This window comes from Mobula birostris, chromosome 5 (assembly GCF_030028105.1).
Source record: "Mobula birostris isolate sMobBir1 chromosome 5, sMobBir1.hap1, whole genome shotgun sequence".
In the NCBI taxonomy this organism is placed as follows: domain Eukaryota; kingdom Metazoa; phylum Chordata; class Chondrichthyes; order Myliobatiformes; family Myliobatidae; genus Mobula; species Mobula birostris.
Window position 1 is genome coordinate 41,369,166 of NC_092374.1, and position 27,892 is coordinate 41,397,057.

Sequence of the window (27,892 nt, forward strand, 5' to 3'; positions counted from 1 at the left end):
TCCCAAACTAACCCACCTCATTCACCCCAAGCTACCAAAAACATTGAGAATATATCTATTTTTTAAAAAAAGCCATTACAACTAATTAGATGATTTTTATTGGGTGAAGGTATTGGGACATATGGCAAGTAAATAAGAGTTAAGGTGCATGCTCAGCATTGGCAGAACAAGCTCAAGTCAGTTGAATGATTTATTCATGTTCTTGGGTCCCTCTAGATCTCAAGGAGCTCTTCAAAAAGGCAATTTCACTTCCAGAAATTCTGCAAGACCACTTCATTTTTTTTTTTTTTTATATAAAGTGTATAAAATTTCAGACAACTTTTCTGGGTGAAGGTTTTCCAATGTTTTAATATAAAAATAACCATCTCAAACAGAAATTCAACAATGGCTGTTCCTACGTGACAATCTTACTGATATTTGAGAAACCAATTCCCATACAAGTCATTAGCACTTTCTCTCCACCTTTCCTTTCTTCCATGGGCTGGGTTTCAATCTTGAACATGATTTGGAAGAAGCTCTTCAGATGACGCAAAAACTCAATCCTTTAAGAAAAAATTTAAAAGTCACATATTTCAGTTATGTCATTTTCCTACTGTTTTACTATCACATTAGGAGAAACATGGTTCATAATCTCAAAATTCCATCCAACAACTGGCTTGCTAAATGCAAAGTTCAGAGACACTGAAAAAGAATTTCCCAATTAAAAGTATCAGCAGGAAATTTGTCAAGTCATCAAGATAACAAACTTTGCCATTTGCAACCCCAATTACTTTTCAAGCACTCCCTTCAGATAAACATTTAAAGCTGCTGGTCAATGTTCTTTTAATCTCACTATTAGATCTTTAAATTATCTATTAAAGAAAACAATGAATTAATGAGGTAGATCCTGTTTTGCCCAAAAATTAATGGTTCCCCATCTCAGGATACAGTTTGTTTCAGTGTTATAGTCTTTCACTGGGAGCCTAGGACACCTTGTCCCAACAAACACAGAGCTTCACACTTGCAGAGAATCAAACAACAGTTAGAAAAATTACATTTACATTTAAATGACAAAGATAAAACATTCACACAGTAAATCTAAGACATAGAAACTAACTTAAAATGCTGTACATTTCTCCCAGCAGCCATTTCTGCCCGCTCCTTTGAATGAGGCTGCTGTACTCACACCAAGTTTAAAACCAGCTCAGCCCACAAGAACCCCAGCCTAGAATCCAGAGAACCTGCAGAAGAAGCTACTCAATGAGAGGGTCTGCTGAGCGACACAGGAACAGCCTTGGAGTGGTAGATATCATTGCCAACTCAGGCCTATGCCAGAAATAGAAACCGAAACCTCCCTGGATTTCTGCAGCAATGGGATAAAACAATTTCAGAGTAAACTGTATAAACCAGGCATACCTTTATTCCATATTTCTGATGTGAGAAGCTAGAGTAATAAGTAAATCCTCATTTCCAACAAGCACCCAAAAAAAGCATTTTAATAAAACAGATGTTCCAGTATTGTAAAGAGGCACAAATATTATTAATCACAAGATAAAAATTTGTCTTTGCCCGTATTTCTCTTGCAACTAAATGGTGTACCTGAAATGAGAACTAAAACATCTGTGCAAGAATAAAGGAAACTTTGTAAACCAACATGGAAGATGGCAGTGCAATTGTGTATCAGTAAAAGACTGACCAGATGGAAATCCCTCACTAACCCCGTAACAGAGAGCAGAATCACTTTCCCATGGGCCTTAAAGCAAAGCCAAGCCAAGCCAGCAGGGAAGACTATAGAAAGAGCAGAGTGGAAAGTCTATTCACAGAATTAGTTTTGTTTAATGGCTGAGGGGTGGGATTCACCATCACAAATCTCATTTCAAGACCACACTAGAGAAGGAAAATGCAGTTCTGGCCACATTACTGACGCCATAGAACAACAGCCAGGGTAGAGAAGGTTTAATGATGTGTGCTGGAAGCATTTAGTTATAAAGAATTCCTGGCTTTTTAACAGCAGATGAGAGGCTGAAGGGCTATTTCATGGTAGTGTATAGAACTTACATGGTCGAGTTAGGACAATTAGGAATTTCTATTCCCTTATCAGAAAAATTCATAATTAAAGGTTGGGAATTTAAAGTTATTAGAAGGTAGGTTCAGGAACAGCAGCTTGCTCTCTGCCAGCCAATTCCTAAATGAACATTGAACCCATGAATACTACCTCACTTTTTAAATATTATTTCTGTTTTTGCACTATTTTAATGTAACCATTTACTATACATATTTGTAAATTTTCTTTTCCTATATTATCATGCTCACACCAAACATCAAAATGGGCAAGAAATGTGATCCAAGTGACTGACAGTTGGTGCCAGATGGAGTGGTTTGAGTATTTCAGAAACTGCTTATCTTCTGAGATTTTCATGCACAACAGTTTCTCAAGTTTACAGAGAATGGTGTGAAAAACAGAAATGTCTTGTTAATGAGAAAGGTCAGAAGAGAATGGTCAGACTGGTTCAAGATGACAGGAAGGCAACAGTAACTCAAATAGCCATGTGTTACAACAGTGCTGTGCAGAGGAGCATCTTTGAATGTACAACATGTCAAACCTTGAAATGAATGCGCTACAGAAGCAGCACACCAGCCTGGGTTCCATTCCTGTATCTAATAAAGTGGCCACTGAGTGTACATGGTAAACTAAAGACATAAGTGGATGGAGACATTTCACCATTCATAAGTAAATTTGCATGACCCTTCAATTTTCTAATGCAAAGCCTTTCAGCATTAAATTATGATAAATTCAGTTTGTGCTGGTTTGAATCTATCAATGATTAATAAGTATGATATAGGTTTTTACACAAGTGGACTTTTGCTTTCATTTAGTTTAGAAGTGTACTGGAAAATTATTTACTCCTTGGGTTAACACTAGAAAAACTTTACAGTAAACCTTACTTAAGAGGACATGGTTTTGACAATATATTTGAACAGAAGGAGCAAAAAAAAACAGATGGAGTGTGCGCTGCTGAACTGGCTCTTTGAAAAGCTACCCAATTATTCACTATTCCATGCAGCCTTCTTTCTCTTTAATTCTGTCATATTCAAGTTTCTCCAATTCTCATTTGCAAGTTAGTACTAACCTTCCTTTGAGGTTCTGTGTTTTTGATAATAACTTACTGCAAGCAGCAACTCATTTTTTTCTTCTGGTTGGGTTCACTGTGTTACTCTTCGTGGATATCTTGTGACAGTCTTATGAGGATGATGTAATGGTCTTGCCGAGGTCACATGATGTAATTTTCCTGCCAGTGAGGTCACATGACCTGTTCTCAACAGGTATATAAAAGGGAGAACCCTGGTTACACAGTTAGTTTTCAGTTTAGTTTTGTGTTAGATACTCCATTTTGCTGCGTATACAGCTTATGACGCAGTTTTGTTTTAAAGTGGAGTTCTAACTAGTATTGGAGAGTGAAGACCTTACCAAAATACAGGAATTCACCGAGTCAAGTAAAGCTGATATTGTTTGGCAGTTTTGGAGAGGATTGACCTTTATTGAATCTTCGTTCAAGAAAAAGTGACCTGCAACTGAGATATTCCCTGCTAAAGTAGGAAGGATAGTGCAGTGTCTATTCGCCAGTGGAAAAGGTCAGTTCCTTTAAACCATTTTATTTCCGTCTTCATGAATCCTGCGGACAAAGCAGGTTCCAGCTGGGATCAGCAGTAACGACACGTCTTCGAGGAATTCTTTACTTCAGGAAAGTCCCTCCTAATTGACTGTATAAATCTCTTGGACTTTCAAATTTACCAATCTAAGAACTGTGTTCGAATTTACCCTTTTAAGAACTGTTCCTGAGTTGCCATATAGCAGTTAACTTCCGGTTAAATTAGTCGTTTGAATATTTTTCGCTATTGTTGATCAGAGTTTAATAAATGTTTGTTTTTATAAAACCTGACTCAATTGATATTCATTGTTGCCGGTCACGTGACAACTGCATTTCGATATTTATTTCAGTGGAATGAGTTCTTTAAGAAAATGTCCCACTACATTGCATACCTTTTTTTTAAGAAAAAGCGTGAGCATAAAGCCTATTGTTGATCTAGAAATATGAAATTTTCCATTTGGTGGAGTTACCCCACCTGCTTACCACATGGCAAACCGAAAGCAATTGACACTTTCCTACAGTATTTCATCTCAAGATCTCGCAAACCAGAGAAAGCAGAAGTTACTCCCTGCACACAAGCCTGCCACACTGGCATTTGCCTGACATTATTCCATCCCGAAGTGTGAGAAGAGTAACCCTTCAGAGTCAGCAGTCTTGCGATGGCACTGTCACTCTTCAGTTATCACAGTACTGTACCTCTTGAAGAAACAGCACCGGTACCATGATAACTGAAAAAGGACAGACCTTCCAATCTCCAAATTCCAAGCTGAGGGAACATTTTGAAAACCAAAACAAGAAAGCACCAGAAGCAAACTAATCCATTTGGCACAGAATACACTGCTGTCATATCACTGCATTATGAGGCATTTACTTACGTGTAAGGGGACAGTGGACCTATCTGAAGTTTTGAAACATCCTGCTGTCCAAGGGTCATGTACAGCAGGGCCAAACTCTGATTTATTGAACCTACACAGCCACCCTGTACAAACATAGAAAAATAATGCAAGTTACAATCAATATTACTTTAGAAAGAGGTATTTTACAGAAGCCTGAAGGCACACGCTCAGCCATTCAGAAACAGTTTCTTCCCCTCTGCAATTTGATTCCCAAATGGACATTGAACCCATGAACACGACCTTTTTTCTTAATGTATTATTTGTTTTGCACTTTTTAATCTATTTAATACACATACTTACTGTAATTGTTTCACTTTTCTTTCTATATTATCATGTATTGCATTTCACTGCTGCTAAGTTAACAAATTTCCCTACACATGCCAGTGATAATAAACCTGACTCTGATGTCTAAAATCTAAGCAGTATACAGAACTTTGTGCTTGATTCTATAACAAACACACTACATTAAAATTGAAGTGCCGCTAATGTTTGTCAATGCACTCTCAACATTGTTTAATAATGTCATCTAATCCATAGATGATAACCAACATGCACTGCAATAATTAAAGTTAACACTGCACCAGGGAGTGATGCTTTGTACAGGTGAAACCCTTTATCAAAGCCTGAGATAGGGACAACATTGCACTTTTGAAGGTGAGGTTAGGTTCATCCCAATAACCCATTTACCCCTAAACAAATTAAAAAACATTTAATGCACTGCACCCAGGATGAAGTTAATTCCTATTGAAAGGGTACTGTAGTGGTGCAGCTTTAGTTACAAGATGAGTAACCCAGAGTCTTTGACTAACAATCAAGAGATGCATGTCAAAATTTCACCATGAAGGTTATGGGTTTAAAGTCAGAGAATAATCAAGAATCAATTAGTTTTATTTATTAATGACCATACACTGATTGGATTGTTGTAAAAAGCGAATGCCTTTCAGAGAAGAGACCATGCCATCATGATCTGATCTGTTCAACACGTGGCACTAAATACACAAAGTGATTCACGCTTAAATGACTTTAATAGCCAAAGAGCAACCACTGCTTTAAGGTAAAATAAAATACTGATGGTATAACTAATTCCTTTGAAATATTTTATGATGAAGCTCTCCGCTCCTATCCAGGTAATGCATATTGGGTGGGATCAGGCTTGGGCAAGGTAAAGTATCTGGCAACTTTCTCTCTTTCCATCCTTATTTGTTCATTTCCTCATCTGTGAGGGCACAGTACTTTAGTGAGAACGGCTCCACGGGTGGTGTTTTGTACTGCGTGTGGGATGTGGGAAATCTGGGAGATCTCCAGCCTGTACCTAAAGTTATGTATTTACTGCAACACACTGCATTCTGAATTAATCAATGTACTTTAGATGTTACGTTAAGATGACTCACTTGTTTTCTAGGTTAGAAACAGGTTTACAGCCATTCAATAAAAGGAGGGAGGATAAAAAACTGATGGTGGATGAAAACGACTTTAGGGCAACTGGTGAGAACTAATACAATGCCTTGACTTCAAGCCTAGGGCTCAAGAATAATCCAAAAAAAAAATGCAAAGTGCAGCCACATATTATTGCAAAACTACAAGCCAATATTGTTTGAGAGTGAAAAGGTTATTGCAGATTACAGAGTGATCTTGATCAGTTAGAGAAGCAGGCCAAAGAGGACTAATAGATTACAATACAGATAAATATGATGCACAAGTCAAGCTAGCATAGAACTTGTACTATGAATGGTGGGGCACTATAAGAGAACACAGGGGCCTAGGAGTACAAGTGCATAGCTCATTGAAAGCAGTGTCAATAGACAATAGGTGCAACAGGCCATTTAGCCCTTCGAGCCAGCACCACCATTCACTGTGATCATAGCTGATCATCCACAATCAGCACCCTTTTCCAGCCTTATCCCCACATCCTTTCACTCTGCTATCTTTAAAAGCTCTATCTAATTCTTTCTTGAAAGAATCCAGAGAATTAGCCTCCGCCGCGTTCTGTGTCATGGATAGTCAGGGTGATGATAAAGCCATTTAGCACACTAACGTTGAGACATTATATTGCAGATACACAAGCTGTTGGTGAGACTGCACTTGGAGTACTGTGTACAGATTAGTGAACCTGTTACAGAAAAGAGTGCAGAAAAGATTTGAGGACATTGCCAGGATTAGAGGGCCCGAGCTATCGCAAGAGGTTGGGCAGGCTAGATCTTTATTTCTTGGAATGCAGGACAACTTGAATGAGCAGCCATTCTTTTGCGTGCCAATGTTTAGAGTGGCTTTGGCTCATCAAGGTTGGGCTTGTTCTTACTTGTTCATTCCTCATCTGTTCGGGCACAGTAGTTTAGTGAGAGTGGCTCCACGGGGCAGTATTGTGTACTGTGTGTGAGATGTGGCAAGTCTGGGAGACTTCTAGTCTGCAGCTCCCAAGAGAACATATCAAGTAAGTGGAGCTGCAGCTCTATGACCTTTGACTCATACGGGAGAATGAGGTGGTGATAGATTGGAGCTACAGGGAGGTAGTCACCCAGAGATTGCAGGAAACAGGTAACTTGGTGACTGTCAGGAGAAGGAAGGGAATTGCACAGCCAGTGCAGAGTACACCTGTGGCCATTCCCCTCAATAATAAGGACACAACTTTAGACACTACTGAGGGGACAACCTACCGCGGGGACCACAGTGACCAGGTCTCTGGCTCTGAGACTGGTGCAACGGCTCAGAAGAGCAGAGGTGAAGAGGACTGCAGTGCTGATAGGAGATTACATAGTCAGAGGAACACAGATGAGATTCTGTGGGCTCTCTAACACCTACATGGCATGTTGCCTCCCTGGTGCCACGGTCAGGAATGTCTCAGATCAGGTCCATGGCATTCTCAAGGGAGAGGGTAAGTGGCCAGAAGTCCTGGTACATATTGGCACCAATGACATAGATAGACAAAGTGAGGAGGTTTTGAGGAGAGATTTTAGTGAGCTAGGTAGAAAGCTGAAAAACAGGTTTGCTGCCTGTGCCACGCGCCAGTGAGGGTAACAATACAATGATTTTGTAGGTGAACGTGTGGCTGAAGAACTGATGCAGGGGTCAAGGGTTCAGATTTATAGATCACTGGGAACTTTTGAGGAACACCTGAACTCGAGGGGTTCACATATCCTTATGGGCAGGTTGGCCCAAGTTGTTCAGGAGGATTTAAACTACTTTGGCAAAGGGGTGCTGAACTGGAGCAATAGTGCCGAAGATGAGGAAGTTGGTTTACAAACAAAAGCAATGTATAGTGAGGCTCCTAGCAAGGAGAAGCTGATGATAGGGCAAAAATGCAGTCAACAGGATGAGTTGCAATGCAAAAGGCAGACAAAAATCAAAAGAGTGAAAACAGGACTGAATGTGTTATATTTGAATGAATGCAGTATATGGAATAAGGCAGATGAACTTGTAGCAGTTACAAATTGGCATGTACGTTGCAGCCATCACTGAAACATGGCCGAAAGAAGATTATAGCTGGGACTTTGATGTCCAAAGATACACTTTGTACTGAAATGACAAGCAGGTAGGCAGAGGAGGTGGCATTACTCTCTTGGTTAAAAAAAAAGAGTGAAATCAAATCATTAGAAAGAGGTGACATAGGATCAGAGGATGTTGAATCATTGTGCATATAGCTAAGGAACTGCAAGGTAAAAAGACCCTGATGGGAGGTGTAAATAAACTCCCAAACAGAAGGATGTGGTCTACAAATTACAACGGGAAATAGAAAATGCATGCAGGAAGATCTGGAAAATCAGGTAGGTGCTGAATGCCAAGAGAGGGGATTTCTAGAATGCCTACAAGATGGCTTTTTAGAGCAGTTCGTGTTGAGCACACTGAAGGGTCAGCTATTCCAGACTGGGTATTGCGCAGTGAACCAGAATTGATAAGAGAGTTTAAGGTAAAAGTACCCTTAGGGGTAAGTGATCACAATATGATCAAATTTCCCCTGAAATCTGAAGAGATGTAACAGTATTACAGTGGAGTAAAGGGAATTCTAGAGGCATGAGAGAGGAGCTGGCCAGAATTAATTGGACAAGAACACTGACAGGGATGATGGCAAAGCAGCAATGGCTGTAAAGAAAATCAGAAGGCACAGGATATATACATCCCAAAGAGGAAGGAGTATTCCAAAGGCCAGATAACACAACCACAGCTAACAAGAGAACTCAACGCCAACATAAAAGCCAAAAGAGAGGGCATATAATAGAGCAAAAATTAGTGGGAAGTTAAAGCAGTGGTCCCCAACCACCGGGCCGCAAAGATGTGCTACCGAGCCACGAGGAAACAGTATGATTTGGCGATATGAAACGATACGAGTCAGCTGCACCTTTCCTCATTCCCTGTCACGCACTGTTGAACTTGAACACCACCCCCCCCCCCCCGCCCAACCCCTGGCCGGTCCACAAGAATATTGTCAATATTAAACCGGTCCGCGGTGCAAAAAAGGTTGGGGACCCCTGAGTTAAAGGATTGGGAAGCTTTTAAAAACCAACAGCAGGCAACTAAGAAGTCATTAAGAAAGTAAAGATGTAATACAAAAGTAAGCTAGCCAATAATATTAAAGAGGATACTAAAAGTTTCTTCCGATACATAAAGTGTAAAACAGAGGCAAGAGTGGATATCAGACCATTGGAAAACAATGCTGGAGAGGTAGTAATGAGGGACAAAGAAATGGTGGATGAAATGAATAAGTATTTTGCATCAGTCTTCACTGTGGAAGATACGAGCAATATGGTGGAATTCCAGATCCCAGGGGTCATGAAGTGTGTGAAGTTGACATTACTAGGGAGGAGGTTCTTGGGAAATTGAAAGGTCTTAAGGTAGACAAGTCACCTGGACCAGATGGTGTACACCCCGGGGTTCTGAAAGAGGTAACTGGAGAGATTCTGGAAGCATTTTTAATGATCTTTCAAAAATCACTAGATTCTGGAAAGGTTCTAGAAGAATGGAAAATTGCAAATGTCACTCCCCTCTTTAAGAAGGGGGAAGAGGCAAAAGAAATTATAGGCCAGTCAGTCTGACCTCAGTTGTTGGGAAGATGTTGGAGTCAATTGATAAGCATGTGGTTTTGGGGTACTTGGAAGACATGATAAAACATGCACTCATTGGCATGACTTGTGCAAGGGAAAATCGTACATGACAATTCTGTTGGAATTCTTTGAAGAAATAATGAGCAGGGTAGACAAAGGAGAATTGGTTGATGCTGTGTACTTGGATTTTCAGAAGGGCTTTGACAGGATGCCACACAAGGCTGCTTAACAAGTTACAAGCCCATGGTATTACAGGAAAGAGTCTAGCATGTATAAAGCTGTGGCTGATTGGCAGGAGGCAGACTGCAAATAAAGGGAGCCTTTTCTGGCTGGCTGCCGGTGACTAGTGATGTTTCACAAGGGTCTGTGTTGGGACCGATTCTTTTTACATTATAAATCAATGATTTGGATGACAGAATTGGTGGCTTTGTTGCAAAGTTTGCAGACAATACAAAAATTTGTAGAGAAGGCAGTAGAAAAGCTACAGAAGTACTTATATTAGGAGAATGGGCAAAGAAGTGCCAGACAGAATACAGTGTCAAGAAATGTATGGTCATGGACTTAGTAGAAGAAATGAAAGGGTAGAATATTTTCTGAATAGAGAGAAAATACAAAAAACTGAGGCTCAAAAAGACTTGGATGTCCATGTGCAGTATTCCCTGTAGTCTGTGGTGAGAAAGACAAATACAATGTTAGCATTCATTTCAAGAGGGCCAGAATATAAGAGTAAGGATGTGATGTTGAGACTTTATAAAGCACTGGTGAGGCCTCACTTGGAGTATTGGGCCTGTTATCTTCAAAAGGAAGTGCTGAAACTGGAGACGATCCAAAGGAGATTCACAAAAATGATTTCAGGATTGAATGGCTTGTCACATACAGAGTTTTATGGCTCTAGGTCTATATTCACTAGAATTTAGAGAATGAGGGGTGACCTCATTGAAACCCATTGAATGGTGAAAGGTCCTGATAGAGTGGATGTGAAGTAGATGGTCCCTATGGTGGGAGTCCTAAGACCAGAGGACAGAGCCTCCGAATAAAGAGGCATCCTTTTAGAACAGAGATGAGGAGGAATTTCTTTAACAAGAGAGTGGCGAATCTGTGGAATTTGTTGCCACGGGTAGTCGTGGAGGCAGTGTCTTTATGTATATTTAAAGCAGAGTTTGACAGATTGATTGGTAAGGGCATGAAGGGATACAGGGAGAAGGCAGGAGATTGGGGCTGAGATGAAAAGTGGATCAGCCATGATGAAATGGTGGAGAAAACTGAATGGGCCAAATGGCCTAACTCTGCTCCAATATATTACAGTTTTAATGGACTTTACTGAAGTGCTTAAAGTTCTGAAAGGCATAGGTAAGATGACTGGCAACAGACTTTTCCCCAGGGTAGGGTAGTCCAAAGCTATAATGCATAGATTGAAGGTGGGAGGGGAAAGGTTTAAGAGGGACCTGAGGGACACAGAGGGTGGCGAATACACAGAACAAGCTGCCAGAGGAAGTGGTTGAGTCAGGTACAATAATATCATTTAAAGAGCACTTGGATAGGTACATGGAGAGGGACTGAAGCCAAGGGGACTTGGTCAGCATGGATCAGTTGGATCAAAGGGATTGGGTCTGTGCTGTGTTGCTCTAACCTCGATACATTAATTAAATTCAAGTGCAGATCTCAGCCTTAAGCAGGAACCAAAATGCTAGAACTGAAATGTAATTTAAAGATTTGAAAGCATATTGGCTGATTGAAGCTATCAGCTAGCAAGCAGCTTTGTATTATGGTGAATCATTTCCTTTCCATATATCCCACACTGCCCTCCCTAATGCCAATACTGAAATGAGGGCCCTCAGTACTTTGAACAGGAACTTACTCTATAGATTTCTTCCAAAAGCAACTTTGCACAGTTCTTCCCAAGGTCCTCAGGCAAGACAGGTGACCCTTGGCCCGAAGGATTTGAAACTAGCTCTGCACTCAATACCGTTCCATTTGTTGTTTCTGCCACTAAAGACAAGCCGAAACCTGGGGACCTAAAATATAAACACATTATAAGTTTTGTGTCAGAGGTTTTAGATCACATTTCCATATGAAAGCTCTACCAGAACATTCAATTCAGTAATAATTATTGCATCTGGTGCTCCCTCTTTTTGTTTTGAGACCAGATGCAGATAGGGGATCCACTTCATCAGACACCTTTGTTTCATACACCATGCCAGCTGGGGTCTCTGAGTGGCCAGCCAACTTAATTCCACTTCCTATTCCCACATCAACATGTCTGTCCAATGTCTCCTCCACTGCCAAGTCAAGGTTAGATGCAGAATAAGAGGAACCACATATTCTGCCTCATGAAATGAATAATGATTTCTTGAATGACTGATAACCACTCTCCTCTGACCCCTCATTTTCACTGGTCCACATCACCCTTTTCCCCTCTCCTACTCTCTCCATTTGCAGTCACCCACATTTCCTTCCACTGGACACCCTCACCTTCAATCCAGCATCCATCATTCTCCCCCCACACCCCCCCAACAATTTCTTGCATTATTCCCATTCTTCTCTCTTGAACCAAAACCTCAACTGTTCATTTCACTCCATAGATGCTATCTGACACTGGGACTAGCAGAGAGGATGCCTTGGACCAGTTGGGGCAAGCAGCCCGTCTCTGTGCTGCATTACTATGACTCGCTGAGTTCCTCCAAGTTTCCAGCATCAGTCTCTTATGAATACTCGTTTCCATTACCTCTCTCCCAATATCCCTCTTCTACCAATCTAGACAAAATAGGCAAAAGTACTCCAAGCTAACAGTGTTAGTAGTTCAGAGATTATAAATCAAGCTTGGATTGCAATATTTTTAAAAATATAAATTGAGTTCTGCTACATTTCCCAGGAGATCATGAATTTTTGCTTCAAAGAAGTTGAAGGAAGTGCTGTCCAACACTGGAACATAAGCAATGGTACTAAATAAAACCTATGCCTGAAAGAAAATCCACCTATTTTGGGAAATACACTGCCAGAGTATCCATAAAATAGTTATGGAGAACAGTCAAAACCACATTTTTTAAACCACAGTCTCACAACAGCAATATGGGAGGGATAGATTCCAGTACAAAGGAAAACAAAATGTCAAAACAAATGACAACAAAAGATACCGGAGATATTCAGCCAGTTGGGCAGCAAGTGCAGTAAGAGCAAAATACATTTAATGGTTGAGTACAATGGCCTATCAAAATCCACAAAGATCGGCAACCTAGTTTAACACTGTTTCTTTCTCCGTGGATGCCAATTGAGCTGCTAAGTATTGTCTGCATTTTCTGTTTTTATTTCATATTTCTTGAGTTTGTAGTTTTTTCAAATATCAAATTCTGTTTGAAGTTTCAATTGCACCAGTAATAGTATTCTACTTTTATCATCCACTGCATTTCAACAAAAGTCATGAAGTTATTTGATGAGCATTTTTAAAATTCAAGCTTAAAATTCAGACAATGTTCCCACCACATCTGATTGACGTACTTTCCTGAATTTGCTCCTTTCATATGATCAGTGTAGATGTAGATATCTGGTATGAACTTGTTTAAAATACTTCTGGCCGAATCAACAATTCTGTTGGCCATCTGTGGAGAAACCCTGACAGAGTACCTGAATTCTCAGTGAAGGAAATTTATACAGCAGCAAACACTGAAATCAACAAGAGATTATAGCTTTGATTCACTTTAAATAATAACTATACCTGTAATTCATGATTCAAATGCTATTAATATCTGTAAAATAAAATTTTTCTTCACTGTCTACCTTACCTTTCTGCTCTCTAGGAGCTCAATAGGTCATTTCCACAACGAACCACAAACAAAACAAACCAAAACCACTTTATGTAATCATCTCTGGATTATTATCCAAACCACGTACAAATTAGGATAGAGTGAATAAGATCAACAAATTGAATATGTGTTTCAAATACCTAAATGGGATAAATGGGATGAGATGTGAAACATTGACATTAATACTGAGGTAATAGGGAGCTGTTCAATTAGGAAGGGCTTCGTTTGAATCAGGATGAGACCAAACTTAATACCAACTTTGACTGGAGGGTGATGAGAAAGGATTTAGAAATTTAAAGGGCAAACCTATAGTACTGGGTAGTAAATTGGTAATGATATGCTGTACTTTTCCATCTTGCAATAAAAGGTATGGCATGCAATGGCTAACATTTAAAGAAGCCAAACTTACAGGAAAGTTCAGGAATTCACTAAAGGAGGCAAAGCATTGATTGGAAAGGTTAAGAACACAAGTGTGGTCTGGTGAGAAACAAGAACAGATATAAACACGACATAGATTTATAAAAATACATAAATATGTGAAAATGAAAAATATCAGCTAAAAATGATGTAGGTCCTTTGGAGATTCATAAGAAAAATTGCACTTGGGAGCAAGGAAAACGTCTTCCTGAACTTAAAAACGCAAACAACAGGAATTCTGCAGATGCTGGAAATTCAAGCAACACACATAAAAGTTGCTGGTGAACGCAGCAGGCCAGGCGCAGACTGGGAGACCGCTTTGCTGAACACCTACGCTCTGTCCGCCACAGAAAGCAGGATCTCCCAGTGGCCACACATTTTAATTCCACATCCCATTCTGACATGTCTATCCACGGCCGCCTCTACTGTAAAGATGAAGCCACATTCAAGTTGGAGGAACAACACCTTATATTCTGTCTGGGTAGCCTCCAACCTGATGGCATGAACATCGGCTTCTCTAACTTCCGCTAATGCCCCACCTCCCCCTCGTACCCCACCTGTTACTTATTTTTATACACACATTTTCTCTCACTCTCCTTTTTCTCCCTCTGTCCCTCTGAATATACCCCTTGCCCATCCTCTGGGTCCCTCCCACCCTTGTCTTTCTTCCCGGACCTCCTGTCCCATGATCCTCTCGTATCCCTTTTGCCTATCACCTGTCCAGCTCTTGGCTCCATCCCTCCCCCCTCCTGTCTTCTCCTATTTTGGATCTCCCCCTCCCACTTTCAAATCCCTTACTCACTCTTCCTTCAGTTAGTCCTGACGAAGGGTCTCGGTCTGAAACATCGACTGCACCTCTTCCTAGAGATGCTGCCTGGCCTGCTGCGTTCACCAGCAACTTTGATGTGTGTTTCCTGAACTTACTGTTAAATTGTGCCCATCTGTCCTCTCAGCTGGCCTGAAAGGTTTCATTAACATGCAGAATCTCCCAATGTATCCATCATATCCAACAAGATTATCATAAGTGATTAATTATTGCCTCATTGTAGTTCAGGCAACCCTAGCTTTTTGCAAATTGACTGCATCACACAACATTAAAACAATGATTACAATTTACCTCAGTGGCTAGGAAGTACTTTGAAAAGTCTTGAGAAACTAAAATGATCCATGCAAATATAATATTAAAAAATGTGTCCGTAATTCAAGTTCTTCTCTACTTCCTCTCCCTCTAAAGCATTGGCCCCAGAGAAAGACAAAAAAAAGAAAAAAATCATGTTTTGAATAGGGTCTTCATGAAAGGATACGCAACACCTCTGATCCGTTTAATTTTACCAGGGTCTGTTAACTGAATGGGCTTTAAAAATCGTCGCACTGGGCATGAGAAGAATATCTCACCTCCTCCACCAGGAGGCATTCCTCTCCGGACTACCTGTTCAAACAAGCAAAAGCAAGATTTAATAAAATTACAGCCAAATCAGTTAGCCACATAACTCTTGACAATTAGAGGATTAAGTTATATTTGAAAATAATACCAAATGCACTTTCTGCACTTCAGCAAAATCATTCTGATTATCCATTTAAGCTGCTATTAAGTTGAAATAGTATCAATTGCATGTGCCTGCATTCAAAAAGCAGTAATTTTTGTCACAGAAAGTTGTCAAGAAATAAGCAGTAGGACAATTCAGAACTGTTTTTACTCATTGCAGTTTCAATCATTCAGGCTTGGAGATACCAAAAATAGCTGGGAGAGAAAATGAAACAATTTCACTTCAACAAGTTAGTAACTATGAAGAATTTGAAGGTATCAATCATCTTGAATAGTCCAATGAAAATGAATATTTGGAGGATGCAATCGAAAGCACTGGATGAAGACAGTCCTTTATCAGTACAAGGTGCCTGCACTGGTTTTTGTTCATTTAACAAAATTAACAATCTTTTGATTGATTTTGTTAATTACACTGGATGAATTCCTCCGTTGGTAGCTATTAGGAACTAACAGTTTTATAGTACTGTAGTAGCATTTGTAGTGTTCCAATTTGTTCTATATTTCATTTAAATACTTAATTTGTTATTCAGTTAAACAGTAGTATGACTTTTTAAAAAAAATCTTTTTAACCATTTCTATGAGACTGACTAATCAGGTGGTCGCTTAATTGGGCCAAAATGTACTATTCCCAATTAAATGGAATCCACTGTATCTATAACTGGTAACTGTTTATAAAAGGAGACATCATCTCTGGAGAGGAACTAAAAGTCAACTACAAATATGACATACACTTACATAAACCTCCATAGATCATTAAGCAATATATATCGGGTCTGTAGTGAATTCTAGTGTGATTTTTCTCCCCTTGATTTTTTGTATTTGTGAATAAAATTGTAATAATGTATTCAAACTTAAGTGCATCATCCTATCAAGGTTCTTATTCATTAAATGCAAAATGCTCCAACAATATGGAACTGTCCCATTAAGTTTATCACGAGACGAAGCAGCGATTTCTATTCAAAATACGAGAATTAATATGTTCTTTGGCCAAGGCAATTTCAAGAACAGTGCAGGCATAGAAATATCAATCCGGAATTTCCCACAAATTCTCAGAGTACATCTAACCCAATGGATTAAATATTAATCTTTGGCTTAAATCCTTTACATGTATAAATAAAAGGTATTCTTATACATTTCTATGGGTTAAAGCTGCACAAAATTGATACTCAATTAACAGCATTTATTTTCTGCTGAGAGAAAAATTATCCCTTTAATAACTGTTGCTCAAATCTATCATGAATTATCAAAAATTAAGCAGTAAGCTCCACTTTAAAAGAAACACACTATCAGGAAGCATTTCTTACCTTCAACTCAAAACCTTCACCATCTATACCAAATCTCTTCATTAGTGGCAGTGCTGTAGCTTTTAGAGTGTCCACCTGACAGGAAAACAAATAATTGTATTAAAATGATTATTAAAACTGATCTATATTCCTACATAGTGATGGCTCACATAGCACATTTTGCACACATTAGAATTTCAAATGATATGCATACATATATAAAAAAGTTCTCAACTTTTACCATTGCTAGTTGAATTTAACAAAGATAGCTAAAACAAAAGAAAAAGCCAAATTCAATTTGAAGATGATCAGAAGGTAATTCTTTTGACCACTGCATCAAGCATAAGAGCAAAGAACTTGTACCTTCTCTGATATAAGAAAATTTATATATACAGTGCTTCAAATACTCTTTAATTTTGTTCATTTTTGAGAAGTAACCAAATGGACAATTCTGATTTGATGGAGAATGGACGTGAAACCACAGAGGAACATCTGGAGAAATTTCTGAAACACCCGTTTGCTGCTGTCGTTACTGTGTGGTCGGAAATCTTTCGGAGGGTAGGCCACAAAATCCCCAGCCTTGCCTGCTTTTGGCGACCGAGAAAGAGGTCGAATCGCTCGGACAGAGATGGTGCTCAGTACTCTGTGTCAGAGAGCTGATCAGAGCTCGAAGTTTTCGGATGACTCAGAGTCGGATTATGGTCAGCATGGCAGGGAGAGTTTTTCTTCCCTCTCCCGTCTGTGTGAGATGTGGGACATTTGAGAAACTTTGAACTTTACTGTGCTCACAGACTTTCTTCATCAAGTTATGGTATTGTGCACTATTGTAACTATATGTATAATTATGTGGTTTTGTCAGTTTTTTCAGTCTTGGTTTGTCCTGTGTTTTGTGATATCACACCGGAGGAAATAATGTATCATTTCTTAATGCATGCATTACTAAATAACCATAAAAGGGGACTACATGTTATAATCTAAAATGGTGCATTTTTTTAAAACCTTAATCCTCCAGCATAAAAATGGACCAAAAATAATTAAGGCAAAGATTAAAATGCAAGTTGAATCTAATCTAATTATCAGAGTTGTATTCGCCATTTGTGCTTGAACCTATTGTAATCATCAATCCTATTTCCTTGTAACTAATTCTTTGTCATGTGTTCATTAAATCTCAAGTTTCCTATTCATGATCTACACTAGGGATAACTTAAAGTGGCCAATTTACCCTCTTGGCACATCTTTGTGATATAGAAAGAAACCGGAGTACCTGAAGGAAACCAGTATTGTCACAGAGGTAACATTTAATTGATAGGTTCACACCTGAGGTTAGGAATGAATTTAAGTCAATGAAGCTGCTTGTAGCAGGCCATTTTTTAAAACCAATTGTTCCTCACCATTCATGGCTAGATATGGTAGGGCATCAGAACTGCAACATGATCCATTGGTTAAATAGAAACCAATAGGAAATCCAAATGATTTGTTAATTCCCTCATTGAAGGCTACCTTAGTTATTCTGGCCATTAATTGATCTCACAGTTCACATCTGACTCTGAAGTAGGCTAACAAGTTATCCAAATACAAGATCCAAAACTAACCACCTCAAGGCAACTAGAGATACATAGTAACACCTGGTCTTGCAAACAAACTGGAAAAACACATCAACGTTAGCCGAATTTTTACAGAAAGTAATTCAAACTATTATAATGAATAAGTCAAATAACAATATTTATCTCAAAATTTTTTCTTACTGAAGGATCTGTTTGGTCATTCGTGACACCCTTCAAGATGGCTTTTAATGGTCTCTTACAAAATGGAGCTAGGCAGAGCAAGGCTTCTAGGTAATAACCAATGGAACGCTGCGGATGGCAATCATGTTCAACTGTCCCTCCATGCAGAAGACCCGGTTGGTAATACAGTGTAGTTCCTGAAAGAAGCAACATAACCTCTTAAAATGAGGAGTTCATTAAGGAGTAACTGAAGGATGCTCAATATGAGATAAAAAGTGAAAACACTGAAAAAAAACTTAACAAATCAGCTAACATCTATAGAAAGAGAAGCAATAGCCTTGGGTTTGAGACCCATCAGAATTTATTTTGTTTCTTTTTATCCATGTTCTACATGAGCACCTTCATGCATTACTCTGTCAACGTAGATAGATTCATGCACCCCACCCATTTGGCACTATGTTCCAAACAGAGCCACGTTGTCAAGAAAAACCATCAAACAAGCCTCCCCATGTTTGCAAGGAAAAGGAAAGGAGAAAAATCTTAAGAGCACTTTTGCCAAGTCCCAGTTTCGCCAGACAATAGGGAAAATGCTGTACACTTTATCAGCTATAATTGATCCAATGGTTGAGGATGACAGGCAAAATAGTGGATTAAGAGTAAATTAGAAAAACTGGTGGATGCAATGACGTGGTGCATTTGATGCCCAAAGGATCACAAAATAGAAGATTAAATACTGGCTAGAGATAAGTGGCACAGCGTTCCCACCAACAAATGGGTCACATGCCTACTAAAAGTCAGGCAAATGGTGAGAAGTCTCAAATTCATCTTGCAGCTCCATGACTCAGCTGATATCAGATTGGACAAACATCCCAAGCTCAGGAAACTTTTTGCTATTTTATTATAAATTGAGGGAGACTGGCATTTGGGAAACAAGCCCTCTTCTTCACTTGTGACAATGAACATCAGCAATATTAAGTGCTCCCAGATCAACTGTAATAAATGGATCGAGGCAGAACAAAGCTGTCCACTTTCTATCCTCCAGCCCACAAAAAAATGCACTTTAGACCCATTGCCATGACACACCAGCCTCAAGGACAGCTTGTATCCCACTGCTAACACAGAGTGGCCCGCAGCTCAGTAAGATGGATTTTTAACCACAGCATTCTTCATATCCGCCTTACAGTTTGTTTGTCTGCACAGTGCTTTTTCTGTAACTATAACACTTTATTCTGCATTCTGTTATTGTTTTCCCTTGAACTACCTCAATACATTGTTATATTGAAATGTATTGCTCTTTGGTGGACATACAAAACAGTTTCTCACTACCTCAGTATGTGACAAAAATAAACTAATTTACCAAATATCAAAATTAGTTATCAAATCAGGTTGGTAAAATTATCATTGAGCCAAAGTATTGATAACTTGTGCTGTGAACTTCAGTAACTAGTTTGAAAGGTAAAGCGAAAATTAAAATTCCATCCCACAGTACTACAAATTTTAGATGTTTAATAAACTAACCAAACAAGAAAACACACAGAAGTAGAAGAATGACCATTGAGAAGAAAAGAGGTGGATGAATGGTAGAAATGGCAGCATGAAACATAATGGTTGAAAATAAAGAAATACTGCAAAGACTCTGCAGAGTATAAAGGAATAAGTTGAAAAATAAACACCTTCCCCTGGTGGGTTCCTTTCTTTTTAAAATATGACCCTCTTGATTTACGATACATATTCCTGTTTACCTCAAATTTAAAGATATGTAAACAATACACTTAATTTCAACAAAGATTGAAAGTTAAATTCTTTCACTGTGGTTCATTGCATTTCCAAATTTCAGTTTAGAAATGTTGGCAACTTTGTCAACTGACTAGCCTAGGCCTAGTTGTTTCTTTGACTTAGTTCAATTAAACCAAATGTTATTTTTGCTTAAATCTTTATGCAGAAAGGAGAAATCCCCACATTTCAAAATGTATCCTATGACATAACCCAAAAATCTCAAATCAGGACTGATGCAGAGTTTCAATCTCAATTGTCAACTATTCTTTTCCTCCCTTCCTTGTAACAGATTGTTTATTGCATCTGGGTAAACACATTACAAATCATTGCACTGTAGAAGAAATTAAGGTGTTTCTGCTTAATAGTTTGTTGATCACTTAGGAAGTTTGCCCTCACTACCAGTATCCTGGAGTCACTGCTGACTGGAAGCTTAGACCAGCCAAATATCTTGGCACAAGAACAGACCTGAACTGCAAATCTCACAGTGAATGAATTGATGCCCCCAAAGCCTTTCCAATGTCTATAAGCCGCAAGTCAGGAGCAGATCCCATGGTTAGTGCCAACTCTAAGATGGGATTTCAATTCCCAGCACTGTCTGTATGGAGTTTGTACGAACTCCCCATGAATGTGTGGGTTTCCCTCCCACACTCTAAAGACATACAAGTTAGGGTTAGGAAGTTGTGGGCATGCTATGTTGGCGCAGGAAGCATGCAGACAGTTGTGGACTGCCTGCAGCACATCTTAAGACCCAAAACAACACATTTCACTGTTCCTATGTACATTAGACAAATAAAACTAATCTTTTTCACCTTTAATCTACTTTCCACTTGCCCTAATTAACCCAGCCCCAACACCTGATGCCTGGCACCGTCCAGGCCAAAACAGCCCTCAACATTGGATCTGCAATCTTCCATCTGTCAATGACACACTGCATGCATCGGGCACCATTCTCAAACGCAAAACCTCCCAAGCACGTAACCTCTATGTCTAAAGACAAAGGCAGATGAGAACATCACCACCTGCATGAAGATACTGTGCGAGTATGTTCATCAGAAAGAATGCAGCAGTTCAAGGCAACTCATCATTACCTATTAAGTATAATGAAAGGTGGGCAATCAAGCAACACAAAAGATCTACCATATACAGAGAAACAGGTGGAATGTCTGTTGATGGCATGGCCAAAGGTCTACATTATCTTAGCATTAATGCATCAGTCAAAGCCTGGAGTTCAAGTCCTGTGAGCTCTGGCTGATGCATTAGTTCCATCTCAGAGCCCAAACTAAGGACAGCGATGAACCATAAGTAGATAACCAAAATCCAAACTGATTTACGACTTGTATTGAAAGAGCTATTCTTAAACAAAAAAAAATCACTATAGCTAACTGAGAGAACAAAGCGTACACCTACACTCTCAAATACATTTTACACTATTTCATACAAATAAGCTTTACTGATTTTGATAAACTATAGTGTGCACAACAAAAACAGATGGGAGCAGGAATCTCACATTCAGAGAATAGCTCAGGCTGAAGTCCATTCAACTTTGTTCAGAACTTACCGGTTTCATTTATTTCAATTCTGGAGCCATTTGTTACTTTGTCCATTAACCGAATAAAGCTTGCTTCGAAATCTGAAAATACAATGAAAGTCACAAAGACAGCTGGATATGATAAAACACTTTAGAGTGTAGATTTCTTTGGTGTATATTGCCAAAATTGCTTCAGTGCACTATATATAAAACATGGTGTTCCTGTTGCAGAGTTTACATAAAGTGCTCCCAGTACACACAATGCATACCACCATGCCTGTTTAAACTCTTGCATAAGCCTCTGGTTGCCAGTGAGATTTTGACAGGTCAAGGGAGCAACTCTTCAGCAGAACCACTCATTATAACTTATTCATTTCTGAGAATCATTACTTTGATGTCCGTATGTATGGAATGATCTGTGCAGATGGCACACATACAAAAAGCTTTTCATTGTACCTCCGTATGGGACAACAATACACCCAAACCAATTCCTTTGGCAAATAAAAATTTCTACTCCCGGTCATCACAAATAAAGAGACACCACTATCTGTAACAACTCCTCACAAACTTTAAAGCCAAAGTAAATTGCTTAAGATGTTGGAAATAAAAAGTTGGAAATGCTTGGCATATTAGGCAGCAGCTTTGGGGAGAGAGCATTTTAATTTTAGTTCCACGATCTTCATCAGAACATACCAATTCTCCAATATGAACCATCTTTAACTGTACATTTAGATTGGTACGATCCTAAGAATTCAAATGCCCCAGAAACAGGAATCCAATGTGGATTCAGTATTCAATTTCAGTTGTGCAACAAGTGCAGAAAATTCTCAGCAAAATAGCAAAGGTTCTCAACAAGTCATTTCAAAAATTACTATTTTAAATTCAAGTGACATCTGTGTTTTTATTTTGGTAAAAATACACTGTGGGCTGAAAATAAAAGTTAACTTACTGGATTTCAATTTTGTATTGTGCAATACCAATGATTTCCTTACATAAAAAGGTCTGCAAATCAAATCCATCCTGGAAACATTGTACAAAATATCAGCAGCAGGAAGCTCCCAATCCTGAAGGACATTTTAATATCAGATTGCATTGCATGCATTGGAAATTTAGAAGCATCTCTGAATCATGAAAGACTTCATAAAACAATTTAGGGAATGACCAAGATCAATAGATATCAAATATGCTATGGACATATTATTCCTGTGCTGCAATATATTAACCATTTTATCCAATTGACAGAGCAGTTATCCTTAAAAGAAAAACTTTACCCAATTCCATACATAGCAATCAACAAACGGATGACAATGTTAGTTAATCGATAAACACAGCTAAGAGAAGCCCACTGCTATCTTTTTATGAAGTAGTGCAATGGCATCCTATGGAGCAGAGGGCTGTTGGTTTAACAACTCATCCAAAAGATGGCACCCTCATGGTACTTACTATACCAAAGAATCAACATGGATTGCATGTCCATCTCTGGAAAACTATAAATTCAGAACCCTTAGAGGCTGATGAGAGCTTTACCACGAAGCCACTGCTGAGACATCAATTATCACGATTTGTCAGTGGCTTCCTTATAAACACTGGCTGCACTTCAAAAATACATCACTGCCTGAAAATGCATACAATACTACTAGAATGTGTTTTTTCCCCCTCTACCAGAACTGCTACACTTTGAGAAATGTAACTAGCTGGGTTTCCATTTATATCATAAAGGTCGACCTTCACTAATCCAGCACCATTGGGACCTGAGGAGTGCCGGATTAGTGAAAATGCCGAATTACAGAAGGATCACATTAAGCATAATCAGTGCCGGATTATCGAAGGAACCGGATTACAGGTAGCAATTAGTGAAGTTCGACCTGTAGGTCTCATCTTGCACTGCTCATTTTTATTTATAATTTATGTTTTTTAAAATCTATGTTAATTACGTTTGTAATGTGCTGTGCTGCAGCTGTTAATAAAAACTAGTTTCATGGCATTTATACCATGTGTAAGCATGCCTACGACAATAAACTCGACATCAAGGAAGCAGTGAATTCATTTCTAGAATTTAAGCACAGATCTCTGGAAACACACTTACAAACAGCACAATAAAAAGATCAGTTGTTCTCAGGACAACAAACAAAGCTCTTTCATAGAATCTCAAATTATGAAGTGTCATTATAAAACTCTGAGGAACATAATTGCAGAGATTTAGCAGCCTCTGAAAAACCTGAAATTAATGTACGGACAGGAAAGCAAATGTTATTTTATAAAATCTTGAGCAAAGCCATCATGCTGAAATTAAATAGGACCATAGTGGGGCCATAGCTGAAATACTGTGTACTGGTATGTTTCCCCATCTCAAGGAAAGATTGAATTGAATTAAATTGACTTTATTTCTTACATTCTTCACATACATGAGTAAAAATCTTTACATTGTCTCCGTCTAAATGTGCAATCATAGTAATTTATAAGAAATAGAACAGTCAATGTAACATACAAATACATTCACATTAGCGTGAGTTAATCAGTCTGATGGCCTGCTGGAAGAAGCTGTCCCAGAGCCTGATGGTCCTGACTTTTATGCTGCGGTACCGTTTTCCGGATGGTAGCAGCTGGAATAGATTGTGGTAGGGGTGACTCAGGTCCCCAATGATCCTTCAGGCCCTTTTTTCACACCTGTCTTTGTAAATGTCCTCAATCATGGGAAGTTCACAGTTACAGATACACTGGGCTGTCCGCACCACTCTCTGCAGAATCTTGTGATTAAGGGAAATACAGTTCCCATACCAGGCAGTGATGCAGCCAGTCAGAATGCTCTCAACTGTATCCTTGTAGAAAGTTCTTAGGATCTGGGAGCCCATGCCAAACTTCCTCAACCATCTGGGGTGAAAGAGGTGCTGTTGTACCTTTTTTACCATACAGCTGGTGTGTACAGACCACCAGTGGACACTGAGGAACTTGAAGCTGTTTACCCTCTCAACCTCAGATCCATTGATGTCAATAGGGGTTAGCCTGTCTCCATTCCTCCTGCAATCCACAACCAGCTCCTTTGTTTTTGCGACATTGAGGGAGTGGTTGATTTCTTGACACCACTGTGTCAGAGAGATGACTTCTTCCCTGTAGGCCACCTCATTATTGCATGTCATATGGGAACTGCAACAAAAGTTTATTAGATCATGGCTAGGATATAACAACTGTCCTACAAGGAAAGATTAAACAGATTTAGCTTCCACTCCCTAGAGTTTTGAAGAATGTGAGGTGATTTAACTGGAACACAAAAGCTTCTGACAAGTCATAACGAGGTATATAATAAAAATCAGATTTAATATTACCAAAATATGTTGTGAAATTTGTTAACTTTACAGCAGCAGTATAATGAATACATGATAAATATGTTCAATAGTTAAGTTAAATTAGTAGCACTAAAACAGAAATAAAAAAGTAGTGAGGTAGCATTCATGGGTTCAATGTCCATTTAGAAATCGGATGGCAGAGGGAAAGAAACTATATCTGAATCAGCATGTGTGCATTCAGACTTCTGTACCTCCTTCCCAATGGTAACAGTGTGAAGAGGGCATGTGCTGGGTGGTGGGGATCCTTAAAGATAGACGCCACCTTCCTTAGGCATTGCTCCTTGAAGACGTTTTGGATACTACAGAGGCAAGTAAGTACCCATGATGGAGTTGAATAATTTTACAAGTTTCTGCAAATAATTTTGACTTCATGCAGAAGCCCTGCCCCATACCAGATGGTGATGCAGCCAGTCAGAATGCTCTCCACAGTGCATTTGTAGAAGTTTTTGAGTGTTTTAGTTGACAAGCCAAATCTTCTCAAGCTTCTAATGAAATATAGCCACCATCTTGTCTTCTTTACAAGCTGGATCAATATGTGGCGACCAGGTTAGGTCCTCAGATATTGAAACGCAGGAACTTGAAATTTCAGTCTCTCCACTTCTAAACTCTCTATGAAGAATATCCCCGCCAGTTGGTTGGCACAAGTTTTTAGTGCCTTACCAGGTACTCCATTAGGCACTACCACCTTGCATGGGTTCACCCTCTTGAAAGACAGCCTGACGTCAGCCTCCGAGACAGAGATTACATGGTCATCAGATGCTGCAGGGATCCTCATAGCTGTGGTTTTATTTTCCCTTTCAAAGCAAGCGTAAAAGATGTTGAGCTCCTCTGGTAGTGAAGCATTGCTGCCATTCATGATATTGGAAGTAGGAAGTATCTGTAGGAAGAAATAGTCTGCCAGAGTTGACATGCCTCTAACTTCTCCTGGAATTGTTTGTTGGCTCTTGAAATAGCACTCCACAAGTCATACCTGGTTTTCTTATATAGAGCTACATCACCAGACTTAAATGCCACAGATCTAGTCTGTTGACTAAGAACCTCCTGGTTCATTCACAGCTTTTGGTTTGAGTATGTAAAGCAAGTTTTTGTAGGCACACACTCATCCATACAGGTTGCAATGAAGTTTGTGAAAACTGTGGCATATTCATCCAGGCTCAAAGATGACTCCCTGAACACAGTCCGGTCCACCAATTCAAAGCAGACCTGTGCCTCCCTGGTCCGGTGCTGAAGTCTTCAGTCTCTGCCTATACTCACAGTAGAAATACTGGCAAGTAATTGTTTCGGTATCTCTGCACACCATGCTACTCAGCGACATGTTAATGTTATTTTAGACTCTATGTGCTGGAACATAACTATATGTGCTGTGTATGAATACATGTACTGTGTTTTGCATCTTGGCCCCAGAGGAATAATGCTTCATTTACCTGTATACATGTGTATAGCTGTACAACAATAAGCTCAAACTTGTTTCCCTTTGCTGAGGTGTCTAAAACAAGCAGCTGTAATCACAAAATAAAGGCCCAGCTAATCGTAAGCACAAAATACTCTGGGGTCAAAGCAACACTCACAACACGCTGGAGGAACTCAGCAGGTCGGGCAGCATCCGTGGAAATGATCAGTCAACGTTTTGGGAACCCTTCGTCAGGACTGAAGAGGGAAGGGGCAGAGGCCCTAGGCCTGAGCTGGAAAAATATTTCTTCACCAATAGGTAGTGAACCCACACATGAACTTGCGCACTTAAAGTGTTTACAGTGACAGCAAAACAGAGAATACTGATTTATTAATTGGCTATAAGATTGTCTTTGATACAGTAGACTGTTACAATCTGGAAAGGTCTAGTAAAGGAAACCAAATAAATAATTGAAACTGATTTTTTTCCCTAGGCTAAAGAGAGCAAATACTCAAACTGTAATTTAAGGAGCTGACAATGAACTAAATGGCCCCATTAACTGATAAAAGTTGATACAACTGATACACAAATACTTAAATATTGTGAGAGTACCTACCTCCATCACCCTCTCACACAGTACAGTCCAAACACCCTCTGGTGAATAAACCATTCGTCATATTCCCTCTTATCTGCTTACTTGTCAGCTTAAACCTATTACTTTGATTATAAGCACAGCTGCTTATGGGGAAATGTTTACACCTGTCTATCCTACCTATGTCGCATACTGTAATTTGTACTTTTATCAGGTCCTGAAATTCCAAGAAAAAAAACAAACCAGGTCTCTTCTTCATAGCTGAGGTATTCCAATTCAGACAACATCCTCATGAACCTCCTCTGCACCTTCTTCAGTGCAATCACATCCTTTTTCTAGTGCGTTGATCAGAATTGAACACAATATTCCAGCTGTGGCCTTACTAAAGTTTTATTAGATCGTACATATACTTACATTATTTTACCAAATTCTATATGAACCATCCACAAATGTCACACCAGCTGCAAGTATATTAATTTCACCTCTTACATTCACACCTAGTCCATCAATAATCATTGCCTAATCATTGGTTACCCCACCTCACAAACAATACGGCGGGGTGGGGGGGAAGAAAGAGAAACAAATGGACCATCTCCTCACTATCGAACCACAGTAACCCCAGACAGCCGGAGGTCACAACACGCGGCGGCTTCACCGAGCACAGCTTGGTGAACAACACGGTGCGGAGACTGACGCACCGCGATCCCTCACAGCTGCCCGGCCGCTCACCCACCGTGCTCCCTGGCCGCGCCGCACACACTCACCACGCAGGCCAGGTTCCATCTCTTGGCTCCGGATTGCGGAGATGCGCACCGAGCGGCCACTCAAGGTGGCAAGTGTGAGTCGCATCCTCAAGAAGCGGGCTCCCTCCCAGCACAGCGTCCGGCTGCCGCCCGCCATCTTGCAGGCCGCGCACGTGGTGCATCCGGAT

General features: G+C 39.6%; 1 protein-coding gene across 1 annotated transcript; it reads right to left on the minus strand.

Annotated features, from left to right (window-relative positions):
- Positions 1-119: 119 nt before the first annotated feature.
- On the minus strand, positions 120-27,892 carry rcl1 (RNA terminal phosphate cyclase-like 1). The gene is made up of 9 exons (XM_072257957.1): positions 27,726-27,892; positions 21,666-21,737; positions 18,353-18,528; positions 16,629-16,703; positions 15,083-15,207; positions 13,057-13,182; positions 11,420-11,576; positions 4,505-4,608; positions 120-542 (listed from the first exon to the last, which is right to left on the minus strand). The coding sequence occupies exons 1-9, from the start codon at positions 27,859-27,861 to the stop codon at positions 395-397; spliced, it is 1,119 nt and encodes a 372-aa protein (XP_072114058.1). The 5' UTR covers positions 27,862-27,892; the 3' UTR covers positions 120-394.